General features: G+C 43.7%; 4 protein-coding genes and 1 non-coding gene across 7 annotated transcripts in view; 3 read left to right on the top strand and 2 right to left on the bottom strand.

The window, feature by feature from the left end:
- The window catches only part of LOC117901456 (zinc finger protein 845), a 39,980-nt gene extending 30,579 nt beyond the window's left edge, over positions 1–9,401 (top strand). For 2 of the 3 annotated variants that reach the window (XM_034812208.1, XM_034812209.1), the window contains exons 3-4: positions 5,126–5,323; positions 8,814–9,401. In XM_034812208.1, coding sequence (XP_034668099.1) covers positions 5,126–5,323; positions 8,814–9,132 — 517 coding nt within the window. In that variant the 3' untranslated portion in view covers positions 9,133–9,401. Of the gene's footprint in view, positions 1–2,907; positions 4,538–5,125; positions 5,324–8,813 lie in introns of those variants that run through there. The other variant, XM_034812210.1, reaches the window with a different exon arrangement.
- A 1,097-nt stretch (positions 9,402–10,498) lies between these two features.
- Trnag-gcc lies at positions 10,499–10,569 on the bottom strand. Its single transcript has one exon. It is a non-coding gene; the product is annotated as a tRNA-Gly (tRNA).
- A 225-nt stretch (positions 10,570–10,794) lies between these two features.
- On the bottom strand, positions 10,795–12,634 carry LOC117901509 (activator of 90 kDa heat shock protein ATPase homolog 1). Its single transcript, XM_034812279.1, has 4 exons — positions 12,279–12,634; positions 11,534–12,182; positions 11,334–11,469; positions 10,795–11,263 (listed from the first exon to the last, which is right to left on the bottom strand). Exons 1-4 carry the CDS (start codon positions 12,424–12,426, stop codon positions 11,120–11,122), a joined length of 1,077 nt encoding a protein of 358 aa, XP_034668170.1. The 5' UTR covers positions 12,427–12,634; the 3' UTR covers positions 10,795–11,119.
- A 2,078-nt stretch (positions 12,635–14,712) lies between these two features.
- On the top strand, positions 14,713–14,980 carry LOC117900670 (origin recognition complex subunit 5-like). The gene has a single exon (XM_034811115.1). It carries the CDS (start codon positions 14,747–14,749, stop codon positions 14,963–14,965), a length of 219 nt encoding a protein of 72 aa, XP_034667006.1. The 5' UTR covers positions 14,713–14,746; the 3' UTR covers positions 14,966–14,980.
- Positions 14,714–16,009, top strand: LOC117900669 (origin recognition complex subunit 5-like). Its single transcript, XM_034811114.1, has 2 exons — positions 14,714–15,445; positions 15,504–16,009. The coding sequence occupies exons 1-2, from the start codon at positions 15,146–15,148 to the stop codon at positions 15,570–15,572; spliced, it is 369 nt and encodes a 122-aa protein (XP_034667005.1). The 5' UTR covers positions 14,714–15,145; the 3' UTR covers positions 15,573–16,009.
- The last annotated feature ends 1,976 nt before the right edge of the window (positions 16,010–17,985 follow it).

The following is a 17,985-nucleotide window of genomic DNA, read 5'->3' as shown; positions in this document are numbered from 1 at the left end:
TATACAAATAATAAATGATTAAAGCACACAAATAAGGACTTCCTTTTAAACTCCCTTATTCCACCATTTTTCCTGTCATGCCCCGAAATTATCAGATTCATTACAGCAGACTATTGCCCAACTCCAAAAAGATATTTTCTTGCAAGATGTCGCATTCAAAATGCCATTGCCTGTTCCATCTATCGTTTTGTGCAAGTAGAATACTCTTCCGAATAGACGAGAAGACGATGCAACATTAAAAACTTCTAGTTAACACCCGCCCAGGCATTAATAACAATGCAAGAGACGAAAGCATCCCCACACACGTAGGGCAGAGAGGGCTAAGCATGGGAGAGAGTGGGTCAAGCATGGGAAGTAAGGGAGAGCGTGGGTTAAGTCAGAAGGCATGGGGCTGCATGAACATGGACAAGTGCACGGGGTGACATTAAACGGTCATTTTGCTGCAACAATTTTTGTTTAGCTCAAGTTGCTGCCACGATACTGCTGCTGCCACGCTGCTGCGGCTGTGGCAGATAAGCCAGAAGCAAAAGGTATCCCCCCAGTTTGCCTTGCACTTCCCTAATTACGCATGGTATATAAATGTGTTGTCACACGCCCACAAAGGGAACCGCCCATACCCCAGGCAACATCCACGACGGGGCTGGGGACGAATGTAACACAACTAATTTCACATGCAGCACAAGACGAGGCATCAAAATCCTGCTAATGTGGCTCTAGCAAAGAAGAACTCTTAAAGTGATGAAAGGATAAGAGTGGTGGTAGGGAAAATATAGGAGAACGATAACGAGGCGATTGATACCCTGGCAGAACGAAAAGAAGAGCAGAAAATTTAGTTCTGACTTTATTTTAGAAGTACAAATGTTTATGTCGAGGCAGAACTGCTACTACCATTAAAAACTAGTCTGACAAAAGATCCCACAGGTGATTGCAATTAAAGTTCTCCAATAAAATTATAATCCATCTGTGACTTTTATCAGTCCTTCTGCTCTCCCAAATCAGCTGCAAAACTCTTGCTAAAAATGATAAATACCCTGCAGAAAGTGTAGACCCAAGACTTACGAACCAATTAAATGAGAACGTCGCCATGAAGCTGTGTGGATCTTTAGCCATGAATCCTTGAGTGTTGCGTAGTTAAGGAGCTGGGCACACACATTCCTGTGACTGACACCGGAAGCTGTCTGTCTGTCTGTCTGTTGACTAACGCCCCGCGGCATCTACACGACACAACGCGGGGCGACATACAAGACACAAGAAAGACGCTGTCATAAATATTTATGCGAGTTTTGGGAACAACAACAGGGCGAAAAACTCCTCGAAAACTACACATGCGATTGTCTAAGACATCCACAGACAGGCAGGCAGGAGTCCTTCTACCATCCCACACTGCTCCATCCTGCTTCTGCTGCTGCATCCTTATGCAGCTGACAATAAGCAGCAGGATACATTTTGCACCTGCCACACAGCTTCGCGCAGCACCCGCGACACCCGCTCAGCATCTTTGGTGAAGGAGACAGACCAGACCCTTCCTCCAGGCATGGCAGAGCGGAGCGCATCCCTCTAATGAATGGCGTGCAAAAGTTGACACAACACCCGGACACGGACACGGTCCTGGTCCCTGACAAAGCCAACAGCTTCGCCCGGGCCTGCGTCTGCTGCTGTACGGGTTGATGCCTTCAGTGCAACTCCTTCCCTGCCCCATTTCGGAGGCAACGTATTTGATGACAGCTAAACCTTGGCGCCCCACTCCACCCCCACTGGCGCTGCAAAGGGCAAAGTTTTCATCGCAAGGCGCTTTCGAACGTTTCGTTTTCGTCAACTAATCGGATACGAAGCTGCCATGGTGCCATTCCGCCATCCTATACATCCTTATGCTCTGTCGAAGGCGGAGCTCAATGTGTATTCTGTGCGCGTTTTGTATTTAAAATACTTGGGGAAATTAAGCCCCTTTGGCTATGTGACTGTCTTAAGTCTGAAAGTGGTTAATATCCTTATTTGGGATTATATCTGGTATTAAACTGGCATGGGTTTTGGGTTTAGAGTTTAGAGAGTGAAGTTCCTGAATGAAAAAGAGTTGCAGGAGGAAAAGCTAAATATATGGTAATTTAATGAAGGACTTTTGACTGGCTATCGTTTTAATTAAGTTATCTTTATTAGATATAGGAGAAAGTGCGAAAATATCACTTCGAATTCTTAGATGCATCGGTAATTTTGCTTTAGTTTTTAAGAACCCTTCAAGGACTTCTTCTTATTCCTAAAAATAATATTCTTGTGTTCTGCGATTCAACTTAAAATCTTTTAGCGAAAGTTTGCCATTTTTATACCCTGTACTCGAAGAGTAAATAGGTTAGGTATTGTATTTGTGGTAGAAAAATGTAACAGGCAGAAGGAAACGTTTCCGACCCTATAAAGTATACATACATTCATATATTGTTGATCACTATCAGTATGTCCGTCCGTCCGTCCGTCTGTCCGTTCTAATGAGCGCCTAGTACTCAGAGACCATAAGAGATGCCTCATGCGGTGTGCATCACTGGGGGAGGATGGCGAGCTAAAAGGGAGTGTTGGCGGAAGAAGTGATGTTGATGTCGATGACAGATGTATAAAATGTAAAATGTAAAATTTGAACAAAACCACTAAGGAACATATATATTGACTGAGTACCGGGACGTCTAACAAACGTCCCTACTCGTTGCACTTATCTTCTGAATGCCTTTTACTGAGTTTTCACCACTATTCGGCCCTCTATTTTAACTGAATCTGTTGCCACGTCGAGTATGACTTATAATTGTTTGTTTGGCGCCTCTGCCAGATGCCTCAATTAACCAACAACTCTCCACCGGCTCCTTCCTCCTTTCTCCTCCCTACTGCCCTACTGCCTGCTCTCATTGCAATCCGTTTAATTTACAGGTAATGTTCGCTGGTCGTAGCCCATGAACACATTTCTCGTTCTCTCTCTTTCTCCTTCCCTATCCAGAGCAGAGACCGAGAGAGAGAGAGAGAAAGACAAACGTATTAGCGAGACGGACGATTATGGGCCAGAGAGAAAACTGGAGAACTTACGGAAAGCCCGAGTCTGGGAAATGCAGTTGAGGAAATAAAAGTTAATGTTTGGACGAGAAAATACAACTAAGGGGAAAGCAAAAGCGCTGCGAAAAAGAGAGATAATTCTGTTGTTGTTCCATTATTGTTGTTGCATCTAATTCGCTTTGCTTTTTTTCAGCATTATGTTACGTGGGGGTTTCTGCTGCCATTATCCTGTGGATCCTTCGGCAATATAAGACGGAGAAGCAGCAGCAAGAACAAGAGCAATTTACGGCAAACTCCTGCAGGTGAAATGGTATCCTTTTGTCAAGTTTGCAATATCTTGGAGGAGGAAGCACTTTCTCCTACTCTTTCCTCTATCTCTTTTTCCCTCCATGTCATCCTGTGGTGTCTCTCGTTGTCTCGTCGTTCTATTCAAAGTCCTTACAAAGTGACATTTCACATATCAACGACGACGAGGAAGACGACGCCCACTTCTCTTACCCTTCGTCCTCGCTCTCGCCTGTGCGATGGCATCATTAGAAATGCATGACAATGTTGTCGTACCTTAAGAACAGCCACGCCCCCTTTAACTTCACGCCCCACCCACCATCCACTCACCCAACTTACTACCAATCTGCTGTCTGGGTGGCTGTTGGCCTCGCCGCCGTAACAGGAATTTAGATTAAAGATTGAAACTTTGTTAATGTCGCGCATTATAAAGAAGAATCTTTTTTTTTCCCTGAATCCCGAATGAGGCTAAGAAAATTAGTTGTGCTTAAGGGTGAACATATTTTTTTTCTACACGAAATAGATAAGAAAATGTAACTTACTTTTTGTTTCAGTAGCCCAATACAAAATCAAAGAAATTATGCTCAAATAGCCCTAAGAAAGAGAAAAAGAATAGAGTCAAATATCACTAGGCACTAAAATATAAAATAATTAGCTCTGAGAAAACTGAAATAAAATACATGTGTCAAAATGAACCAAGGAATTTGTCCTAAAGCTTGAAAAAAACGAGTAGGTACGTTTGGGAGACGCTTCTTACGCGTCACATTGTTATAGATTTTAGATTATAGATTACAGATTTGGGATTTGGGTCTACACATCCAGGACTACAACATTATTTTGGTCTTGTGCGAACTTTCAAAGTCAAAAGTTTCCCATTTGTTGCACAGAGTTATAGAACGCATGGAAAGGTGTTGCCAAGAAGAATAATTACAATGGAAATCGAAGAGTTATGTTTATATTTTGTGTGTTTTGTAATCTCAGCATAAAAACAAGCACAGCCGCTGCAGTTCACTTAAAATTTCGACAAAGAAAATTTTCATAGAATTTATAGAAATCTGTCCTTCAACTAATTACTTACACAAAATGCATTCCAATTGACTCCAACTTTGATTCACTTAAAGCGATTTTAAAACTTAAAGAAAGCAGAATAGACTTTCCCATATCCAAATTGATTTTAAAATCAAATTTAAGTCAAAGCCCATCAGCTACATCACACACATACGTATACACATTCCACTTTATTTGACTTGTCATGTCTCATTTTAAGCGCAACGTTGCCATCACAACACCCCACCACAATTTAAAAAATCCTCCATCTCCATCACCAACGCCAACGCCAATGCCAGTTCTGTTCTCAGCTTTTTCGATTAATTAGCATCCGTAATTGATGTGCAGAGAAGTTTTTAGCCTACGAGAGAGTTTGCATTTGCATTTTGCGGGTCCTTTTCACTGGAACTAGATGGACACAAACGTGAACATGGCCCCAAAGCTGGAAACGGGGAAGGGGATTGGAGTACAGGCCTGGTCCATGGTCCATGCCTGTTTCTTGCCCAGGGTTTTTGTTGGATTTGAACGTGCCTCGTGTCGGAATGAGACGTGACTTTGGTGCGAATTACTTTTGCTTTGATTTAATGTAATTAAAAAATTTCCCAATTCCAAAAGGAGAAAAAAACCCGCACAAGGACAGGACAGATCTCCACAATACGTAGGCCGTACCGCAGACATCTCTCCACACACACGTGATGCAAATCTGTGACAGACATTGGAAAGACTTAAATTTTCATTTCCAATTTTGATTCTCTTTATTTTGTAGGATTTCACAAAAGCATCACGAGCAGAGCCATGCCCTGAATGTGGAGCGTAGCTATCCCTGTCATGTCGCGGACTGTACATTTGCGGGTGCTACGCTGGTGAGTCTCCGCACTCATTTGGTCTCGCATTCTCAGGGCACATACAAGTGTGAAAGGACCCAATGCAAGTATGTGGGAAAGAGCGAACTGCATTTGAAAAGGTGAGTGAAATTTGCCTATGAAACGTTACTTTTTATACCCGGTAATCGAAGAGTAAATTGGGTTTATTGTATTTGTGGGGAAAACCGGATGTATGTCACGCACAGAAGGATACGTTTCCGACCCCATAAAGTATTTATATTCTTGATCAGCATCAGCCTAGTCGATAGAGCCATGTCTGTCTGTCTGTCTGTCCGTCCGACTTGTTGAGCGCCTGGTTCTCAGAGCCAATAAATTTTGCATCCAGCTACTGTATGCTCTCACTGCAACAAGTGTATTTCAAAATTTCGCCCCGCCCCCTGCAAATCGCGAAAATCTGCGGTGTCCACAGTTTTGAAGATAATTCGCCATTCGGTAGGGAATGACCATACCTATGGGATCACCGAATTGGGGTCAGATTGGATCATTATTATAGCCGGAATGAAGAAAATAATTTGCAGTGGCCAAACCCACCCCGTCCAGCAGCTTTTTTTTTGTTTTTTGCACATTCTCTGATCCACACTCTGCTTCGTGCAGTGTGTGGCTCTAGGGGAGGAGGGCGCGCTAAAATATGTAGACAAAGTGTAAAACTTTTTTTTTTTTTTTTTTTTTTAATCGCTACATCAAAATTTGTTGGTCGCAAACGATGAGTCCGTATTGACCAGATACTTCAGTTTATGTTGAATATTAGAAACACGAGAAGGGACGTGTGAGACGCTTCTTACGCGTCACAACTTTTATACCCGGCACTCAGTACTACATCTGCACCTTAGCGGTGTTTTGCCAAATTTTACATTTTTTCTTCATCTGTCATCTACATCTACAACACTTCTCACACCAACACGCTCCTTTATCTCGCCTCCCTTTTCTAGAGCCGCACACTGCAGAGTCATGGCAGAGGCCGCACACTGCAGAAGCACAGAGTGAATGAGAGAATGTGAAAAAAACAACAAAAGCTGCTGGACGGGGTGGGTTTAGCCACTGCAAATTAATTTCTTCATTCTGGCATAATAATGATCCAATCGGATCAATACGGTGATCTGATAGATATAGTCATTCCCTACAGAATGTTTTAGTTTAGTTTTCTTTTATCTTCAATATTGTAGCCTTGGGAGGTTTTCGACCTTTTGCGGGGGCGGGGCTTATATTTTAAATACACTTGTAACAGTGTGAGCATACAGAAGTCTGGATGCCAAATTTGGTGGCTCTAGCTTTTATAGTCTCTGAGATCCAGGCGCTCAACAAGACGGACGGACAGACAGACATGGGTCTATAGACTCGGCCATTGATGCTGATCAAGAATATATATTCTTTATGAGGTCGAAAACGTTTCCTTTTGTGCGTTACATACAACCGTTATTCGCACAAATACCCTATTTACTCTTCGAGTCCGGGTATAAAAAGGAGAAAAAACGAAAAGGCAGCCAACAAGAGCCAAAATGTCATCCATAATTGCAGACTTTGAACGGCAATTGCATAAATTGACGAAAACAACGAGCGGTAGGCAGCAGCCAGTCCAAGTCCAAGTTTGCAGATCCAGTCAGAGGCGCAATCGAAGAGCAGAGCCCAATGGTGCAGCAGTTCACAGACAGAGCATGCCCCAATGGGCGTTATATGTAGTAGTGGTTGTGTTAGTGGCCGTGGTAGGGAGTGGGAGCAGTCGTTCGAGAAGTCGTCCCCATACAGAATCGTGACTTATCGATCGCCTTTGATATGAGCATTGAATTCTTGCAATATTTCCAATGCTGCACTGCGAATCCCGACGATCAGTTCAGGGCCGAATTGCCGGCAATATGGGTAGTGCCACTGTGTTGGCTTCAGGCAGTAGCCACTGGTCTGCAGCTGTCCGCCCCAAGAGAAGAAAAACAACAGCAGCAAAAAAGCAACAAAAAAGAAGAGGAAAAAAAAGAGCTTGGATACACAGTTGTAAGTGGCATTGGGGCGACTGGACGTGGAGAATCGTCGTCGTCGTCTTGGTCGTCGTTTCGATCGCTTTGATGGGGACGACATTTGGCTTCTTTTGTACTCTGCCGTGCAGACAACAGATTTGAATGTTGGGTGCATAATGGTTAATACCCTTGATCACCTTAACCTTTGGCTTTATGCTTGAAAGGCTGGATGCAACAACAAAATTTCATAGTTGAATGCCAGAAAGGAATGGTATAGAAAGATATTTCCATACTTATTGATCTCCTCTTCCAGATTTCCTTGGATTTTGATTTCTCTCCGGCATTTATCTTCCCAAAAAGTTAATGAATTCATTCAAAGAACACCAGAAAATGTGGTGCCTCATTAAAAATACGCAAACAACGTTTGACCTCAACCCAAAAAACAGCCCAAAACAAGGCCTGCATAAATCTTCTCCAAATCCAGAGAGAGAATTGTGTGGCTCTGTGATGCGCTTAACTCCCTTTGGAGATCTTCAATTAGCTATCAAAAGGTTGGCCCCGGCTGCTGATCCAGGAATTGCAAAGCGCAGCCAAAAAGGCATCTCTCCGGCCTCGTTTGGAGAGGATTCTTTAGGCTGTGGCGGCGGCACTCAACACAGAGAGTGGAGGCACAGGGAAAGCCTCCTACAGCTTCTGGTGGCTGATTCTGCTCCTGCTGGCTCCATTACTTGCCACTAATTAAGCCTACCGCGAGGAGTCGCGCATGAGTCGCGTTCCGTCGCTCTATCTCTCGCCCTTCGCTCGCTCTGTTTCTCTTTAAGTTTTTCTGTTTATTCGAAGCTTGAGATTTCACACAGATTCCAATAGCAAAAAAAAAAAAAAAGAAACCAAAAAATACATTGGCAATTAATTGTGAGTCCTCGGTTTGGACAGTAGCTGATAAGCCGAGTGGACACTACACACACACACAGAAAGCAGGAGGAGAAACTGGAGAAGTCTTCTGTCCTACAGTTGGTTGCTTCAGCATTGGGGCATAGTTGAGGGCGCGTAACTGAAATCGTGTGAGTGTGGCTGTGTGCCTACTGAGAGACTCTAAAATGGGGCATATTTTTTGCAGTAAGCGGAAAGGAACTCCTGCATTATTAAGAGAAAATTTGTAGAGAGCGTGGAGCCAGCCTGGAGTCTCAATGAAAATTTCTATATGGCCGTTACTCTTGCCTTCAGATGTTTTCCCTCAGTTTCCATGTCTTTTTTTGCGGCAAATGTGCTCAGAGCGCTACCGTAGCTCATCAACACAGTCGTGTACGATCCGTTCCCCCTGTTCCCAATATTTGTTTCCCGCTCTTTGCCCGAAAAAAAAAACTGATCGCCATCTAAGCCCAGTCCGGATTGGCGAACTGTGCTTTAGCACGGCTCCTGCTGGCCGAAAGACAATTGGCAATTGCTAACTTACTTGTATTTTGATTACGAGCCTGCGATTCGAATGCGAAATTAGCAATTAGTTCTGACTGCGGTGGCGGGACAAGCCGCCACTGGAATTTACCGCCTAATCAAGCGTTGAGATTTTAAATATGGCTTTGCTCTTACGTTCTGTTTCTTTTCTCTCTCTCTCGCTCTGTTTCAGGCATCTCAAGTCGGTCCATGGCACGGAGCAGGATAAATGGTACCCCTGTGATCAATGCGAGTTTAGGGGCCGTAGCAAGGACAAACTCCGACGGCACGCCATCAGTCACTCGGTCGAGAAGCGCCACAAGTGTCCGCACTGCAGTTTCCGTTGCAAAAACATCGACAATCTACGCAAACACGTGATGAAAACTCGCAAGCATCCCGGGAAATTTATGTACGAATGCAAAAAGTGCTCGGAACAGAAAGCGAAGGAAATTTACAATACCAACAGCTACCAGGAACACCAGCGACATGTGGCCACACATGAAAATAAATAAATAAACATTTTAAGAAATAATCTAAAACGAGAATTGGCGTGTGAGACGCTCTTACGCATCACAAATTTTATACCCGGTACATCAGTAGTACATCTGTACCTTTGTAATTTTCTTCAAATTTTAAATTTTTTAAATTTTTTCTACATATGTCATCTACATCGACATCTACATCACTTCTCACTCCAACACGCTATTTTAGCTCGGCCTCTTCCCCTAGAGCCTCACACTGCACGAAGCCGAGTGTGGAATGAGAGACTGTGCAAAAAAATAAAAAAAGCTGCTTTATGTGGTGGGGGTAGCAACTGAAAATTAATTTCTTCACTCTCAACTAGGTGATCTGATAGATATGGCCATTCCCTACAGATGGCATTTTTAGTTTTCTTTATCTTCTTGTGGACGCAACAGATTTTCGCCCTTTGTGGGGGCGGAAAAGGGCGGGCGAAATTTTGTAATACACTTGTAACAGTGTGAGCATACAGATGTTTGGATGCAAAATTTGGTGGCTCTAGCTTTTATAGTCTCTGAGATCCAGGCGCTCAACAAGACGGAAAGACGGACAGACAGACATGGCTTAATCGACTCTGCTATTAATGCTGATCAAGAATATATATGCTTTGTGGGGTCGGAATAAATCTGGCAATATATGTATAGTATTGATATTTTTTACCCAACTATATAGAAATAAGAAGAGTTACGTGCATTCTACCACCGATGCTTCGGTGATTTCTGCTTCATAATTTTTTAAGTTAAACTTTAAACTTAATACTTTTCCTATAGATAGAGTAGAGCTGCGGCTGTGTACAATTGAATTTGTAGACTGCAAGCAAAATTTCGACGAGCGACTAAAAGCCAGAAAACCCTCACCTGTGACGGTCGCTAACACATTATAGCTTAGAAACGAAAATATTTTCATGATATTTCTTCTTCAAAAAATATTTTCCAATTGACTAGTTGGCATGACGCACGACGAATACCCTACTCTATTGACATTTAATCGCAGGTGAAATCATTTATGAAATATTTTACGTACAGATACCCTACAGATATCGAATATATTCTATAATACAAACAAATAGCTTTCATATGAATGATATACTAAATATGGGGTTTTCTAGTATTGGGGTGCATAGACTTATAAAATCAATGGTATGTTTCGAAGCACTTTAAAAAAACTATCCATGCAAGCAGATCCAAAACACGTGTGCACACATACATACATTTGTCGAGAGCCTGGACCCAGCGCTAGACGCAGGCAGAAAAATTCGTCTGCAAAAAAATCGTATCTTACTCATCTTGATATTATATTGTCTTTGGTATACTCCTACTTGATCTTCCGAAAATATCGAAATGACAAAAAAAGTTGTACTGCATCGGCCGGGAATCGAACCCGGGCCGCCCGCGTGGCAGGCGAGCATTCTACCACTGAACCACCGATGCTTATTGTCATTCCCGAACTCCACACTTTTCATCTGGCTGTGGTTTACGAGTGGAGGTCCCAACTATCCACTTAAATTAATACTAACAATAGGATTATTGTTCATTTAATATTTTGTTGATTCTCCTTTGAAACAAAATTCTGTTGTACATATTAGATACATTAGGATTATAGTAATTACAGATATCGTTATGGAAGTTCTAACTAAATGAAAATATCAATTTATTTATTTTCAGATTTCGTTATTTTATTCAACTCTGAATTTCTTCAATGTATGTGTGTGTGTGTGAAATCAATGTCGGAGCAAAGCGTGAATGTTGTTTTGTTGTGGTTAAGTGTTTAGTTTTCGTATGTAGTGTGGTTTCACTGTAGCTGCTTCTGAAGACCGGTAATTTTCGATTTAAAGAATTGTTTGAAAGATAAACAGAAATTATAGGTAAGGAAATGAATGAATTTCGAGCAGCTCAGTTACAGTCACTGTCAGTTCCAAAAAGTAGTCCCAATCTAAGTCAGTACTTTCCAGCCTCCTCGAAAGTGCTCGCGTTCTCCTGCTTATAAAGAATCTGCAATGGAGGTGCCAAAGCCAAAGGTCTGCTTGATGCTATGCCAGTAGTATCGATGCCAATTGGTCTTCATAGCATCGTACTCGGTGGCGGGAATGCCGGTCTGCTTGAGCGTCATCATGGTGCTGGAAGACTGCAAAAGGGTAAAGGAAAAATATAAATAATACCCGGAAATGAATGCCAAATCTCTGTGTCCAACTTACAGTCTCCTCAAGCTCTATGAGCACATTCGAGTAGTGACCAGAGGACCAGTTTTTTAGACGCCAGCTCTGCTGTATCTTCTTCTCCGGGATGAGCTCCTCGAATTTGCCCAAAACATTGCCGCCATAGAGAACAAATCTGCAAGAGGAGAGAAGGAAACCCCGTCAGGAGAGTACATCATCGAGAGATTGACAAAACTTACTCTCCACCGCGCACTGGATCGACTTTGGCGGGTGCCCGTGTAAAGGCGGATACCATATCGGGTTTGGTGAGGGCATTGTACAGATCATTGGCGTTGCAGTGGAACTCCTCGGTCATCGACAGGGTGCGAACGTCCAGTTTGCAGCCAACCTTCGAGTCGTGGCCCTTGGTTGTGGAGACCGAGGCAGCTGCCGCCGCTGCTCCTGCTGCCTTTTGGGCCGCATTCTTGGCATTGTTGGCATCCTTCTGGCTGGCACTGTTGTAGGAGTTGCCGCACTCGTCGCCCTTCTTTGGTAGAATCAAGTTTTTGGAGTACTCCTCCTTCAGCTCCTTGATGTAGACGCCCAACTGCTTGCGAATGCTGTCCCGCCCAACATTGTACATGAATTGCTTAAGGGTCTCTGACTCGTCGTTGGACTCGTCGATGGTCACAGTGATCTCCACATCCTTCAGGTCGTTCTCCTCCGACAAATTCGGTATGGTGAGCTTCCCTTTGTGCGAGAGTTTGCTGTTTTTGAGCAGCAGGCCGGACCACTTAAGCACCAGCTCCCAATCGTAGAAGAATATCAGCTTGCCCTTGCGATTGTTAACGGTCGCCTCGCCCTGGCACTTGTCCACCGCCTCGACCACGCACTCGGTGTCGCTATGCTCTGCTTTGGAAAACACACAAAAAACGCACACAAAACCACACGGTCCAAATTGTTTTAGGTTAGAATTTTCTTGTAATACGACCCCCAATGACTTGCCTATTTTAAAGTCCTTGAACAACTGATGCAATCTTTCCTTGGACCAGGGCGTCGCATTCTTTTCCGTCCAATGCCAGTTGTTCACATTGGTGGCGTCAGGGCGCTCCTCGACGATCCAACGCGGGTCTCCTTCTCCCCATTTGGCCATCGTTGATGCTTCGGCGATTTGTTGCAGGCTCCTTCTGCTGCTGTATGAAAGGGCAATGGAATTGGCTCGTCACTGGATCCGGCAGTGGTTTCGGTGGCTTCTATTGTTGTTTTGTTGGCGCGATTCCGGCTCGGCTCTTTTGCAAGTCGAAATTTCCAGAAATATTCTGTTCATAAAAAAGTATGAAGTTATCGATGCACAGAGCACAGATGTTCGCAGCAGTGTTGCCAACACTTCGTGTCACAAAAAAGCTGAACTATTTTGTAAAAAGCTAGAAAAAGCCAGAACATTTTTATGACAGCTGGAGAACGCTGGAGTGTTGAAACCGTATTTTTATACCTGGTACTCGAAGAGTAAATAGGGTATATTGTATTTGTGGGGAATAACAGTTGTATGTAACGCACAGAAGGAAACGTTTCCGACCCCATAAAGTATATATATTCTTGATCAGCATCAATAGCCGAGACGATAGAGCCATGTCTGTCTGTCCGTCTGTCCGTCCGTCCGTCCGTCTTGTTGAGCGCCTGGATCTCAGAGACCATAAAAGCTAGAGCCACCAAATTTTGCATCCATACTTCTGTATGCTCACACTGTTACAAGTGTATTTCAAAAATGAGCCCCGCCCCTTTCCGCCCTAACTAAAAACGCCATTCCGTAGGGAATGACCATATCTATCAGATCACCAAATTGGGATCCGATTGGATCATTATTATAGCCACAATGAAGAAATGAATTTGCAGTGGCTAAACCCACCCCGTCCCGCAGCTTATATTTGTTTTTTTTACACATTCTCTCATTCACACTCTGCTTCGCGCAGTATATGGCGTCTGCCCCTGACACGTCTCTGCCGCTGCCTCTGCCGCGACTCTGCCATGACTCTGTAGTGTGTGTCTCTAGGGGAGGGTGGCGAGCTAAAGGAGCGTGTTAGCGTGAGTGGTGTAGTTGATGGAGATGACAGATAAAGAACAAAATGTAAAATTTGACAAATAACCGCTGAAGCGTAAAGTAACGCACAGAAGGAAACGTTTCCGACCCCAGAAAGTAAATATATTCTTGATCAGCATCAATATCCGAGTCGATAGAGCCATGTCTGTCTGTCCGTCTGTCCGTCTTGTTTGTCGGCTAGTTCTCAGAGACTATAAGAGCTAGAGGCACCAAATTTTGCATCCAACAATTTATTTCAAAAATTAGCCCAGCCCCCTTTCGCCCCCGCAAAAGATCGAAAACCTCCCAAACGTACAATTTTTAAGATAAAAGAAATCTAAAAACGCCATTCTGTAGGGAATGGCCATATCTATCAGATCAAATTGGATCCGATTGGATCATTATTATAGCCACAATGAAGAAATTAATTATAGTGGCTATACCCACCCTGTCCACCTTCTCTCATTCACACCGCTGAAGTGCAGATGTAGTACTGAGTGCCGGGTATAAACATTGTGACGCGTAAGAAGCGTCTCACACGTCCCTTCTCGTTTAATTTGAAATTTATCCTTCAGTCATCATCTGACATTTATTTTAACAAGCTAACAAGCGTTTATAGCCCGGGGAATCTCAGTTTTAGTACCACTTCTACAAGTGGCAAGTGGCAATACAACAAATCTTCCAGAAATTCCATTTCCTTTCATCGGCTGCATCAAAACTTTAGATTCTAAAGCCACCCAATCTTTGTATGCGGGGTCTTGCATCCAGACATAACGCGGTTTCTGTTTATACATATGTACATACATATATCTAAGACATTTTCACCTTATACTGGCGATCGATTAAAAAAATTCTGAAATATTTCTTCAGTGATAAAAAAAACTCGATTTATTTAAAAGATCTTTTGAATTATCGATCTCCTTTTGCCGTTCACATGGAAACAATACTACAAAGATTTGATGTGTTGGCAGATCTTTTAAAAAATCTAAAATAACACAAAAATATTTTGGAAAATAGCTATATTGCATTTTTTCCCACATTGGCTATTGAAAAACGCTAGATCTGTGGGAAAAGAGTTGGCAATACTGGGTCGCAGTGCTGCCACCGCTTGAGAGTTTTACGCAGTGTGACCGCGGAATTATCGATAAAGTATACCGACAGACACTCGAAAATATACCGAAATTACCCTTGCATTTTCAAAATATATTGTAAATATACCGTACAACTTAAATCATTTTTCTCTATTTTGATGTTATATTTGATATTACTAGCTAGTTAGGAGTCTACGCGCTTATACCTATACTTTATACTATACCATACTTATACTATACCATACTATATAGCGAAATTCCAGAGCTTCCTGATAGCCGTGGACAATGCCGAACGATTGCGCGACATGGATGCGAATGTGTTGCCCGTTCTGCTGCGACTCCAACAGCTGACCAGCCTCAATCTTTGCGTCATTCTTCTGTCCCAACTTCCCTTTGAGAAGTTCTACAACAAGACGGGTCTGACGGAAGTCATTAGTCTGCATTTTGCCCAGTATAACAAGGCAGAGACCCAGCGCATTCTCAGCTCGTACTTTTTCCAGGTGCGCGGGCAGCTGCTCAAGTAATTTTCGAAGGATGCCCAGCGTCTTGCCATCTGCGAAGCGGCCTTCACCGAGGACTTTTACAGCAATTACCTAAATCTGTTTCTCAGCGTCTTTTACAAGGCTTGCCGTGACGTGCCCGAGCTGCAGCTGACGGCCAGGAAATGTTTCTCCATTTACTTAGAGCCTCTGTTGGATGGCAGCATGGAGTCAACAGATGTCTCCCGTCTGTGGCGCCACATTGCTGGACCCCTTAGATCCGCCTTGACCCAGATATCTATGCGAATAGACGAGCTTCCGGAAGAGCAGGAAGCATCAGCAGCCATCGAGGATCAGAGCGTTCGCCAGCTGGCGCAGTCCCTTGAGTTGCCTTACTATGCGAAGTATTTGCTCATTGCTGCCTTCCTGGCCAGCTACAGCTCTGCCAACCAGGACAAGCGGCTGTTTGTCAAGCATCGTGGAAAGCAACGCAAGAGAATGCAAACAGTCAATGCTAGAGCCAAGGTTTGTACAAATCTCCCGGTTCCCGGAGAACTTCTAAACTGTTTCTAAACCTTTCCAGGTTGCGGAGAAGATGTCCACGACTTTGGGACCCAAATCCTTCAGTATTGATCGCCGGGCCGGTACTTGAGATCCTTCTTAATGACCTCCTTCAGTTGCTCCTGCAAGGCAGCTTTTTCATTCCCCGCCGTTGTTTATAAAAATCCTCCAGCACTTCCAAGCAATCGGAGCAAATCTGCCGATGGCACAGCCGGCACGAGCTGGCACTCTTTTGCCTCTCGTTTGGCGCGGGCCGTGGAGCTTCATTCTGCATAATATACATTTTACCGCTCTTGGACAGTTTATATATTGTATTTTAAGAATTTTACGCGAATTTCCGCATTTTACCATTTATTGCATGGAAACCAACCCCCAACCCGTACTTTCCAGCCCCCCTCCTCCGATTACCCATTACCTGCCATATGCCATATCCAGATTTTATGCAATGATTATAAATTATAAAGTATTATTATGTACTTAAACCTTAGTTTAGCCAATTTGTAATTTTTATCTTTCCGTCCTCTCCGGTACTGATAACTGATATTTAATTTATATTTATTACTCTTCTTATTCCATAATAAGCAGTTAATTCTTAATTGAAATAATTCATTAAATAAATTATATATTATATATATATATATATTTATAAAATCTATATATATAAAATAAAGTCGTATTTTGTTCAACACTTATAACTCGAGAACGGCTGGACCGATTGCCATGGTTTTGATTTGTTGGATTTGTTTCCGTCGCGAGTAGCAGAATACATCTTAAAAACAACTTATGGCCTGTTTGTTGCGGCCTTAAAGCCAAAACTTTATTATACCCGGTACTCGAAGAGTAAATAAGGTATATTGTATTTGTGCGAATAACGGTTGTATGTAACGCACAGAAGGAAACGTTTCCGACCCCATAAAGTATATATATTCTTGATCAGCATCAATAGCCGAGTCTATGTCTGTCTGTCTGTCTGTCCGTCTGTCCGTCCTGATGAGCGCCTAGTACTCAGAGACTATAAGAGCTAGAGCCACCAAATTTTGCATCCAGACTTCTGTATGCTCACACTGTTACAAGTGTATTTCAAAAATGAGCCACGCCCCCTTCCGCTTCCGCAAAAGGGCGAAATCCTCCCACATCTCTACAATTTTGAAGATAGCAGAAAACTAAAAACGCCATATCTATCAGATCACCAAATTGGGATACGATTGGATCATTATTATAGCCACAATGAAGAAATTAATTTGCAGTGGCCAAACCCACCCCGTCCCGCAGTATTCACACTTGCTTCGCGCTGTTTATGGCCCTGACACGTCTCTGCCTCTGACTCTGCCTCTGCCGCGACTCTGCAGTGTGTGTCAATAGGGGAGGGTGGCGAGCTAAAGGAGCGTGTTGGCGTGAGCAGTGTTGTTGATGTAGATGACAGATGAAGAAAAAATGTAAAATTTGACAAATAACCGCTGAAGTGCAGATGTAGTACTGAGTGCCGGGTATAAAAGTTGTGACGCGTAAGAAGCGTCTCACACGTCCCTTCTCGTTTTTTTCTGAAGACATCATGTGTGTGTTCAGAAATTGTGTTATGATCCGCCTTTTTGCCGCCCTGGTCTATCGTTCCCGGCTAGCTCTCGGGGAAGTCAGGGGTGTTTCCGACCCGATACGTGGACCCCTCGAGTCGGACAACGTGACTGTAGCCCATTTGGCTACACCAGGACCACAACTCGAGGTATCCACTCGTCAAATCTCTTCGAGGCCTCCACGAGTCGGACAACGTGGCTATAGTCCATTTGGCTACCCCAGGACCACGACTCTGGAGACCCCTGCTGAATTCTCCTCCTCAACGGCTACTATGGCTGGGGTCTATTCCCGGCTCACGGACCAGCTGAGTTCTAACTCTCTGGCTCACTCTCAAACAGGGTATCTTCGACCCCCCATTTAAAACCGATGCCATTCACTGTAATCACTGATCACGCGAGCCTGCAGTGGCTGATGCGTTTCAAAGCGCTGGATGGTAGGCTAGCGAGATGGTCTATAGCTCTGCAGGCATACAACTTCGAGATAGAGCATCGGAAGGGAAAGGATAACATCGTCGCCGACATGCTGTCTCGTCCGTTTGACTTAGAAGCAATCGACTTTCTGGAGTTCGAGACTACAGCATTCGAGGACGAGGACTACCTGAAAAGGATAGAGGCGGTTAAGATCGATGGAGAAATGTTTCCAGACCTGAAGGTGGAGGATGGATTGCTGTTTAGGCGTACACAATTTTCCCGACCGGAACTGGAGGAGTTCCAGTGGAAGCTATGGATCCCTGAGGCGCTGACAAGATCGTTGATCCAGCAGGCACACGACAGCGATGTGGCAATGCACGGAGGAGTTGGGGGAGAACACTGGGGCGACTGCGGCAATGGTACTATTGGCCCCGTATGACGGTACAGGTGAAGGCATATGTTGCGGATTGCGATACCTGCAAAGAGACCAAACATTCGACACAAGTTAGTCGTCCAATGATG

Source organism: Drosophila subobscura, chromosome U (assembly GCF_008121235.1).
Source record: "Drosophila subobscura isolate 14011-0131.10 chromosome U, UCBerk_Dsub_1.0, whole genome shotgun sequence".
NCBI lineage: Eukaryota > Metazoa > Arthropoda > Insecta > Diptera > Drosophilidae > Drosophila > Drosophila subobscura.
The sequence above is the reverse complement of the archived record's forward strand: the minus strand, read 5'-3'. Positions and strand labels throughout refer to the sequence as shown.